An 11,216-nucleotide genomic window follows, 5' to 3' on the forward strand; every position below is an offset into this window, starting at 1 on the left:
AAGCTCGATGTGTGAGTATAATTAAAATTTTATTATATTTATTTAATTAAAAATAAAATAAATAATTAATCAGAACTGATAAGATAAATTAATTTTAAACATGTTTGAATAAATATGATATTAATAAAAAAATATTGTAGTTTGTGTAAGAAATAATTAAATACAATTGAGGTGGGGTATTTAAGTCAATTCACATTTTGCCGATCATGGTGATTACTCTAGGAGTTTATAAGATGCTATAAAGTATTCTGTAATTCTTTATAGAAAAAAAAAAAGCTTAGAAGTTCTGAAAAATAAGACGTTAGGATATTATTTTTTTTATTTTTTTTTTGAAAAAAAACAAGAATTTTCAACTTGTTCTTAAGATATTAACAAATTCTTTCAAATTAATAATGAATTTTAAATCACTAACATATAATAAGATCAATCGTCTTATTTTATCAAGACTATATGAACACTTATTTTTATAATAAGATTTGATATAACGATAAGTTTTAAAAATATTAAATAAACTTAGTAAACACTTTATAAATCTCTTAATGCCAAAACATCGGTACCTTAAAGGGATATATGATAACTAACTATCTTTATAGAGAATTCTACGTGTCAAAACATATACGTATTTACGTGGTTACATTATGTCCATTCTAAGACTTCTTAATTAACCGTCAACCTAGTTGATCAACGGGCTTAACTGGATTAGGTAGAATATGAACCCCCTTCCCCCCTGTAAAAAAAAACAAAAAAAGGATGGCATACGGATTTATGTCCGACTTTGTAATTATTATAAAGCACCAACAATCATTGTGATTGAGTGATTAAAATCGAACATTGTCAATGTGAATTTGAATCTATTTGATAAAATTAAATGTATATTCTAACATATGTATTGATTTTCATGTGATTAAATCGCGGGGAGAAATAGTGATATAGGGTGCCCTACAATTGATATGTACTTGGAAGATGTTGAAAATAGAAAAGTTGGGTGAAAACAGGGTCCTATTTAGCAATATTTTGATAAGGACATAGCATTGCAGGAGATGCCCACTTTCAGAAAACTTGGGACATTCTTTAACATTAATATAAAAGCTGCCAACTTATAAGCTACAATGCATGAGCAAAAGTCCACAGCAAAATGACAAGAAAAAAATTAGGATAAGATTCTTAAATGGACTGCCAAAACCCTACTCCATATAAGAATGTCTGGATTTGTGAAGGAATTATTATTATTATTTTGGTTTTTTTGATGATCTTAATTTTGTTTTTTGAGTTTCTTTGTTTAAAATTATTATTTTATTTCTTTGTCTGAATTCAAAATGAGCCAAAGGAGGTAGACTTCTCAAAGAAAAGTATTGTCTTTTACTATCTTGCCCGTTGGACCTTTGCATCGCGTTAAATACGACACTTTTTTTTTAGGGTAGTGGTGTAATTTTCCTGAATCGCCTATTAATTACGATCTTGATTTACGGTCTTTATTAATGTTTAATTGTTGAAAACCACGTCCTGTAATAACAGTGGGGGTGATTTATATTGATTATTAAATGATGAATTTCCGAATTTAACTTACTTCATTTTCTTCCATATCATTAATATTTATTTATGTGTTTTATATATATGGGTACTTTGTGTATAGGCGTATGTTTACAAACTTTCCATATCAAGTATTTGACCAATATTCTAAAATGAGGAAAAGATTTTTTTTTTTTTCAAGAAAGCAAAACCAGAACAATTAATTAATTAATTGCAATTTTATGAGTCAAAAAAAATATAAAATATTGCAAAAGAATGAAATTCTCTTTATTAAATTATTTAGACTTGTAAAAAAGAAAAGACAAGAGAAGAATTTTCATACAAAAGGTTAGTCAAGAAATCATGACAAGCCCAAAGGACACCTGCTTTTCCTCGGCAGGGTAGCCCGTAAATGCACGGGCTTTTGGGCTATGAACTCATCCAACTACATTAATTTTCCCAAAAATTTTTATTACCATTATTCTCACTTCTCAAGACGAATATGTCTGATGGGATCGTTGGACCCTAAATGGAGGTGAAGAATAACTTGAATTCAGTACAAAATACGTTAGAGGTGTTAGGATCGTTCCCAACAGAAACACTTCCACATTCAAACTATTAATGATATTACGGTCATAAGGTAAAAAAACGTATAATAATGATCCGACAACAAACACATATTTAAAGATGATTATGGCATCTCATTTATAGTTAGCACCTAACGTACTGACTACACAGGACGCTCCAAGATGGCGCCACGTGTTCTTGATCCTAAAGTTCCGATTGCTGGCCGTGGGGATTCGGTCAGGTCAAACTAGTTTGACCCAAGTTAAAAATACGCAGATCCTATTTACTTAAAAGGGTTTCTTCCTAGTGGGCCTAACTCGAAATAGTATTTTGACCCACATCAATGCCGAATTAATAAAATTCTCCCAGCAATGAGGGAAAAATTTCTTGTTGTAATAACTATTAAGACTGTAGTCTTGGCAGTCCCGAGTCCATCCTTGCAAAATGGGGCCAATCTCAAGGGCAAGCTCATGTTATTTTAACAAGTCCCACTAGCTTCAAAATTCAAGATGATCACCAGCTTAAGACTATAAAAAATTGGTCCAAACACTAAGCCTATATTTGAAAAGAAGGATTTGGATTTGAACCAAACTTTTGATTAAAATAATTTCAAATACTGTCACAATATAAAAATATTCATCAAAATTTAATAAAATATAGTTCTAAATAACAGGGAAAAATTCAAAATTCTTTTAATATGAAATTACCCAAATAAATTTAAATTTCCTTTTACGCACAAAATTTTAAATTTATCCGAATTAAACCAATCATAAAATCAGTATACAACACTTGTATTCTTACAAGGGCAGCAAGTCACTTTCCCTGTGGGCGGACCATCATTGTATTATTTTGTGGGTTGTGGATAAAGTGTGGGATAAGGCAACATGTGTAGCTATGTTCGGATTTGGGATTGGGGACCGTAATGTGGGTGGTGTTTGGATGAGAATAATTTCGCGCCCTAGCTTTTTTCGACCACAAATATAACTCAACTGCTCCTGTCCTTGTGCATGTCACCATGTAACTACATTCAATCACGGACATCTTTCTTCCCCCCAGTTAATGTAGATTTTTCTCCAACAATTGTGTCTTTGCTTTCCTTTGTCCAGACCACAAAATATTATCTGTTTTGATATTTCGTCTCTTATTTGGTATTTTATTTTATATATCAAAATAATTTGCAATTCTTCCGATGTTTTATTACGTGAGGTGTTAATTGGTTTATTTGTGTAAGAGCCTCATACCTTTTTCTCTGAAAAATGGCCCCTTGCTAGGGAGAATATTCAAACTCATCGTTTACAACCAATGCGAGATACTTGACTACATCATCTGCTCTAGTTACGTACAGGCCCACGATTTTGTTTTGAAATTTATAAGCAATTGAAACTTCTCATCTACAACTAATTTGGAATACTTACCTACATCATATATGTTTGTTCAATTCTTTTGTCCGCTACTTTGAACGCCGTATAGAACAATTTATTGCTAGTAAATTAGTAGCAGCCCTCACTCCAAACTCAAGCACCATACCGCGACGTAGATGGCCTATTATCAATTTATGCAGCTTATTAATAAAATTGTAGGTATTAAGTTGTCTTTTCAAACACTCAATTTTTTTTTTTAAAAAAAATCACTTTTTATTTTTATTTTTTTGTCTATTACAACTATTTAACTTATATTTTTTTTTCTGAAACTTATTTTAAATACAAAAATAGACGTTATTGTAAACATCCCTTGAAATGGAGTAAGAAGATTTTTGTGTATGTGTTATCCAATGCTTGTGGTTCATATGGACTCGCTCGCTTGCTCGATAGATTTACTAGCAGGAGTTTGTAAGTCTGGTTTGACCTTAAATATTTTTTATATGATTGTTGAATTATTTTAAAATAATTAACTTTGACTAATGAGTTTTATTAAAATATGGTATGTAGAAATAGATTTAAATAATTATGTTTTGATCTATAACTATACGTAGATATCATATGGTTTAAAAAATTATATTTAATATTCCTGAAATTTGCTTCTGTCTCACGAATAAGTCCTTTTATTAGTCAAAAAATTTACCAAATTCGATGAAATTAACGAAAATAACGGATAAAAGTCCATATTCATCCGCGTTGACTTAATACTGATTTTTTGTAGGTTAAATAAATCTTTTTATGATAAGAAATTTCTTATACATTTTCACATGTTAATGCATGTGAGGAGGTATATTTTCACTGCTATAGAGGTAGTTTAGTCACAAAAAATTGTATTAGGGTAAATATCGATTTTCATTTAGTTGTTTCTTTAATACCAACAAAATTCAGTAAATTTGGACTAATTGAGGGACCTATTTATTGAACAAAAACAAACTTTAATAGTATCAAATGCAATTTTATGAATTATAGTGATTTACATTTAATTACATCAAATTTAGAGGATGGGAGGATAATTACTCTTAACAGATAACTACATGAAAAATTCTCATGAAATTTCCATTTCTAGATGGTTTCTACTTTGTAGTCAAAAGTTAAGGGGTGGACAACTTGTACTTGTTTGCTAAACTTTTAGCACTTTTAAATTAAAAAAGAAAAAAACAATTATTCTATCAACATTTGAACACCAGTTACCTTATATTTAATTTATTCGATATTATTAATCAGACTATAATTATTGTAATAATTTTTATTAAATATTGATATTCAACAACAATAATTGTATTGCCCTTACTTTAAGAAAAATAAATACGAAATTACAAAATAAATATATGTTATGTGTAATCTATGAAAACTAATTAAATCATGTCCTAGTAAACTAAGTATGTTTGGATTTTTATTTACTAGAACTTTGATATATATGACCAAATTCAAATGAATCAGCCAAAACCATTACAATGAGTTTTTTTTAGGTTTGACATAATTATAAATATTTTGGTATTTATTAATTGAAAAACTATCAATATCTCATGATTTTAATGGTCATCAAATAACCAACCAAATCCAATATTATCCATTGTGTTTTCTTCGGTGAACTGATCGAAATATCCTTGAGAGCTACAAATTATGATTTTTTTTAATTTTTAAAATAGTTAAAAAAATTGTATGGATTAAGTGAATAATTTTTAAGTAATTTTTCAAAAAATTTCATCCACTTTGTTCGATTTTTTAATAATTTTTTAGTAATTTTTTTTTTCAAAAATATAGTAAGAGCAAAGCTAATAATTTCAAACCTCCACCAAAGGATTGCATAATTTCATAAAATATTAGGAGAATATTTATAATTTTTAACACAATAAATATATTTATAATTATGTCAAATTAGATAGGAGTTTGTTGTAATTTATAAAAACAAAAATGAAAAAATTCACCTCCATCATTAGTGTGATGATATCTCGATGACCCTAATCGAATTATGAAAATTTTTCATATTATAAAATGATACCTCGTTCAAATGATAAGGCTAAAATCTTAATTGTTTTCACAAAATATTGATAAATTTCAGATGCATTTAATCTGGTTTAATTTTAAAATTATTTTTCTCAAATTTTTTAATTTGAAATTAATGAACATAGTTATGATTTTTTTCACATACTCTAAAATTATTAAAAATATGAAATAACAAAAAAAAATGGTTGATATCTGCTTCTTGATTCAGTCAAAGCTTCAAAAGGAAAAGGGATATAGATTCTCTAGCTAGATATTTCTCTCCCAAAATAAAATAAAAATTCCTTGATTGATTTATTAGTATAAGGTTTTTGTTAAAATAATTAATTAATTTAATTGACTAAGAAACACGTCTTAGAATTTTCCACGCCACACTAATTCCAATTCCTCCAGAGTTGATTGAGCTGTGTGGCTCTCTCCAATATGCTGCCGCCACATCTCTCTACCCCACCGAAACTTCTCGTTCTTTCCCTTCCCTTTCACTTTTATTCTCTTTTCCTCTATTTTCTTTCTATTCCGTCTCCAACTTTTCCCTTTTTACTCCCTTTCTCTCTCTTCTTGTATTTATTCACAACCAGAACCTTCTAGAATTACCATTCATCCTCCGCTCTCTTTCTCTCTCTCTCAACAATTAGATCTGTGCTGGGATTTTTCAACTGAATTAACGTCTGTAAGTTTTGATTTTCTGGTTTCTCTAGTTTTCTTTGATGTTTTGGTTTATCGAGATTGGTGGTTTTCGGTGAATCAGGAGCTATGGCTCCGCCGCCGGTGGATCGGAACGGTGGAGGTGAATCGACGGCCGGTGATACGCCGAGGACGCTTCCGACGCCTTTTTTGACCAAAACTTATCAGCTGGTGGATGACCATGCCATCGATGACGTCATCTCCTGGAACGAGGACGGATCTACTTTTATCGTTTGGAATCCGACGGAGTTTGCTAGAGATTTGCTGCCAAAGTATTTCAAGCACAATAATTTCTCGAGTTTTGTCAGACAACTCAATACCTACGTAAGTTTCTATGATCAAGTTTTTTTTTTTTTTTTTAATTCGTGACTAAGTTTTGATTTTGGTTATTGATCGAGTTGTTTTGTGGAACTTTTAGGGATTTAGGAAGGTTGTGCCTGATCGGTGGGAGTTCTCGAATGAATGCTTTCGAAGAGGTGAGAAAAAGCTTTTGTGCGATATTCAGCGCCGGAAAATCGTGACGGCATCATCGACCGCGGTGGCGACGCCATCTGCAGCGGTTGCTGTACAACCGTCTCCGGCAGCGCCGCCGCGGACGGTGTCTCCGTCGGACTCAGGTGAGGAGCAAGTAATTTCCTCCTCGAATTCCCCCGCCACCGTCCGGGAGTTCAGCGGCAGCACAGCGGAACTGATTGGAGAAAACGAGAGGCTGAGAAAAGAAAACGTGCAGCTCAATAAAGAGTTGAGCCAAATGAAAAGTTTATGCAACAATATTTACGCTTTGATGTCAAATTACGCCAGCAACAACAAAAATGACGGCAGCAACGATCATCAAGGGCATAGCTGTAAATTATACTTGGCGGAAAACGCGGTGAAGCCGTTGGATCTACTACCAATGACGAGATTTTGCGAAGAAATGCAAACCGCTGTGGTCGCGGCGGCGGCGGCGGCCAACGGCGGAGAAGAAAGTCACATCAGATCGGCGGCGGAGGAAATAAGCGCGAGATTGTTCGGGGTGCCGATCGGTATGAAACGCGGGAGGGAAGGCGAGGGTAGCTCGGGAGACCATGAGATGGATTTGCAGCTACAGCAGCCGGGTGGGGATATTAAATCCGAGCCATTGGATCAAGAAAACAGCGGCACTGACCAGGAAACATCGTGGTTAAAACGGAGTAACTCTAGAAATCGGAAGGTGTGCAATTGATGTAGGCGTTGGGTGGGAGGATGGGGATTAGTGTAGAGGATTAGATCCGGTAGAATAAGATAAGATTAGCGTAGAAGGGTCTGTGATGTACGAGGAGAGGCACGTGCGAAAGAGGTTCACGTGCACGTGCCTCGGTAACCTTTTGCAAAGTAAGTACCCCCCGATCAGGAAGGTTCTCTTAGTCCTTTATTCTGAATTATTATAATTTCATTTATTTTAACTTTTGCATAAGGAGGGTGCCAATTATACTATCTTATTACTACATATGTTAGGTATGTTGCTTCTTGTGATAACTATGTACTAAGAACGGACATGGATCTGCTTTTGTATAGTGTCGCTGGACTGTGTTTGGATCACTTCTTGTAAAGTTTTCTTCCTTTTTTTTTTTTTGGGATAGTCGCAGTCCCCTCCATTCTAGTAATTATGCATAAATTTTTTAATTTGCAAAATTATATTTAGCATTTTAGGTATGTTTTTGTCTAATAAATACGTTTATTAATTAATTAAAATTTATTAAATTTATGAATATTAATTAAAAATTAGTGATATTTATTTTAATTAATTTATTACTGATTTGATGCATATTAAATAATTTTTTTTAATTAAATTATCCTTGCAAGAGTGGAGATTTATTTCTTCACATGTATTAATATGTGAACATGTATAAAAATAATTTGTCATAAATAATAAATTAATTTGAAATAAATATGAATTTTACCTGATCTTTTTGTTAATATTGGAATGATGGTGAATTGTGACTAACGTAAAAACTTTTTCGATAGACAGAAGTAAATTTTAGGTTATTCAATGCATTTTTAAATCACAGCTAGTTAATGTGAAATTACATCAATTTTTGAGAAGTGAGTGTAATTATCTTTTTTTTTTTTTTTAATTTCAACATATGAGACTTGGAGCTTTTATTGTTCTTTAATGCTTAATTAGTTTATGGTTTCAATGTTTTATTAGAGAGTAATGGGTAAACGTCACTTTTGGTCCCTCCATTATACCACTTATTCAGATTTGATTCCTCATGTTTTCCTCTTCTCAGATTTAGTCTCTCAAGTTTATATATTCTATCATTTTTTATCCCCTCTATTATATTTCTGTTAAAACTAACGGATTTTAAAAAAAAAAATATTGTTTTTGCTATCCAAAGGAATCAAACCAAGACTTCGAGGAAGAATTTAATTCTGTTAACAGCACCAAATACATCATTTATTTATTTTTCTAAATAATAAAATATTAATTAACACCTACAACTTAAAAAATTATTTCTGCTGTCAAAAGGACTTGAAATTAAAACTTTGTGTAAAGAATTCAATGTTTTTCCCAATCTACCAAGTGCACTACTTAATTATTTTATTAAATAAAATATTATATATACATAACAGTAAAATAAAAATATGTTAAAAACATCTCAACATCATGCTGAAAATTTTTAAAATCAACCTACATAAATCATTGTCATCCTATATATCCTCATAATAAAAATTAAAATATAACCAACTAAAATAACATAAGCATCTAACAATATTATAAATCACAACACATAAAAGTACATTAAAAAAAACATAAAAGTCACAAACAAACACATAAATGTGATGTTATCAAATATATAAAAAAATCTCGAAAACATTCTGAACATCAGTTAAAACATAATTATAAAATTATTCCGGTACAACAGAATACAACAGTATTATATATTTTATTTAGAAAAATTAGACAAATAGTGTTGGTGCAGTGGTGAAGACATTAAAATTTTTCCTCAAGATCTCGGCTTCGAATCCTTTGGACAGCAAAAATATTTTTGACTTTTCAAGAAATTCGTTAGTTTTAACAGAAAAAAATGGAATATATAAATTTGAGGGACTAAATCTGATGGGAGAAAAATATAAAAGATCAAATCTGAATAAATGGTATAATTGAGGGACCAAAAATAATGTTTACCCATTACTCTCTAGTAAAACATTGAAACCATAAACTAATTAAGCATTAAAGAACAATAAAAGCTCCAAATCTCATAGGTTGAAATAAAAAAGTGATAACAAATTTACATTGAACTATACTGAATGTAAAGAGAGTCCGGTATAATTATACCTATTTCTTTCTGTAACATTTACGAGAGTGGGGCCTACGACCTACCACTATTGACTGCTTGATGTTGCGTTTAATCCATGTGAACGTTTGAAATTAAAGGGGATTACAACCTTTTAAGGCTGCCTGATTAATTAGACTAGTCTTTTGGTTCTTTCCTGTTTTTCTTTTGTTGAATATTCAGACACGTGTAAAGCACATGAATCACACCCCAATTTCTTGCACTAAGTTGAATCATGACATGGTATGCTGCTCTTCATCCATCTTCTTCATAAAAAGGGGCATTCCCTGTTTTCATGGATGGCTATAGTATTCCTGACCTTGTCAGAAGGTAAACAACTCACCATCTACGTAATAAAATGTAAACACTTGTACATAATATTGCTCGTTTGATGGTTGAATTTCAAACGATTATAATTCACATAATCATCTCATGATCGAAACCCAACCCCTTACAATTGGCAATTATGACCTAACAACTTTCGGATTTTTTTTTAATTTTTACTTATTTTTTGATAAATTTTATTTGGACCTCATATTTTTACCAGGTTATTACTAATATGTTAGAGTTTTTGTAGTTAAGTAGTCCGAAGTTTAGGCTGTCGTGAGGTTTGTTGCTTAGGTTAGGATTTTTTTTGTTTAGAGGTAAATTACAACCATTTCTTTTGAGGTTTTGCATAGTTACAAATACATCCTTATTGTTTGAAAAGTTACAAATACCTCCCCTAATTATAACGTTCATGTAACAACGAGCCAATTCTATTATATTTTCATTCAATTTTATGGTGAAATATCCAAAATATATTTTTGAATTATCAAATATAATTTTATATATTTTCACAATTTTATAAAATCTTTTTATAAACTAATATTTTCAAATGAATTATTTACTTTACCCACCTTAAGATTTTTTTAAATTATTTTAATTATTTATTTTTTATTTCAAAATACAAGTGTAAAGTAGTAGGCAATTACAAATTTTCAAAAACAAGAAGGTATTTGTAATTTTAGCAATACTCAAGAGAGGTAGCTATAATTTACCCTTTCTTTAACTACATACAAATTCTATTATTTGAATTCATATTATAAATGGATTTTTCTTTTTTCGAAATATGCCCAACACACTCACGCACTCATTCAAGTTCGATTACGAAACCTCTCATAAGAAATCTTGAACTCAAATTATTGGATTGTTCTCCTGGGGACCATTGTTTAGCAATAAATTTCACTTTTCTCCCCAAATCTTTGATGGTTGGGGACATGTTTTTCAATTATTCCTCAAATTTGGTTGCTTCCGTTCCACCATCTAGTGAGGATGCATTGATCGTAATTCTCGATACTGGAGTCGGTAATGTTTTTAATAAAAATAAATAATTAAATTAGAACAGAAATATGTAATGCTACAGAAAAATACTAGGAAACAGACTTTAACATGACGCATTAATGTGTTTCTCACAAGTACATCCTCAAATTTGTGAGTGGAAGATTTGTCCCATGATTTCTAGTTTGACATAAATGACAATTGCATCCTCATTTATTAGACACAGATGAGAGCTTCAGTTGAAAATGTCTTATCCTATTCTATCATAGGTCATGTCTTCTCCAGCTATAGCAACAAAATGCAGCAGTTGGTCTTTCACAACTCAACCATCAAAATTATTATGTCCCCAATTGGTTATCAGACATTAAAAGTGTCCATTGTCTCAATAAAACAACATTAAAACTCAATATGGGGA

At 31.0% G+C, this 11,216-nt stretch overlaps 1 protein-coding gene across 2 annotated transcripts; it reads left to right on the forward strand.

Annotated features, from left to right (window-relative positions):
• The first annotated feature begins 5,970 nt into the window (after positions 1–5,970).
• Positions 5,971–7,742, forward strand: LOC105160500 (uncharacterized). Of its 2 annotated transcripts, none has more exons than XM_011077900.3 (3): positions 5,971–6,164; positions 6,247–6,506; positions 6,601–7,742. In XM_011077900.3, the coding sequence occupies exons 2-3, from the start codon at positions 6,252–6,254 to the stop codon at positions 7,384–7,386; spliced, it is 1,041 nt and encodes a 346-aa protein (XP_011076202.1). In that variant the 5' UTR covers positions 5,971–6,164; positions 6,247–6,251; the 3' UTR covers positions 7,387–7,742. The 2 variants fall into 2 exon arrangements, with proteins under 2 accessions (XP_011076202.1, XP_011076201.1); XM_011077899.3 differs by having other exon boundaries at positions 5,972–6,168.
• The last annotated feature ends 3,474 nt before the right edge of the window (positions 7,743–11,216 follow it).

Source organism: Sesamum indicum, linkage group LG4, assembly GCF_026168435.1.
Source record: "Sesamum indicum cultivar Baizhima isolate 11 linkage group LG4, ASM2616843v1, whole genome shotgun sequence".
In the NCBI taxonomy this organism is placed as follows: Eukaryota; Viridiplantae; Streptophyta; class Magnoliopsida; order Lamiales; family Pedaliaceae; genus Sesamum; species Sesamum indicum.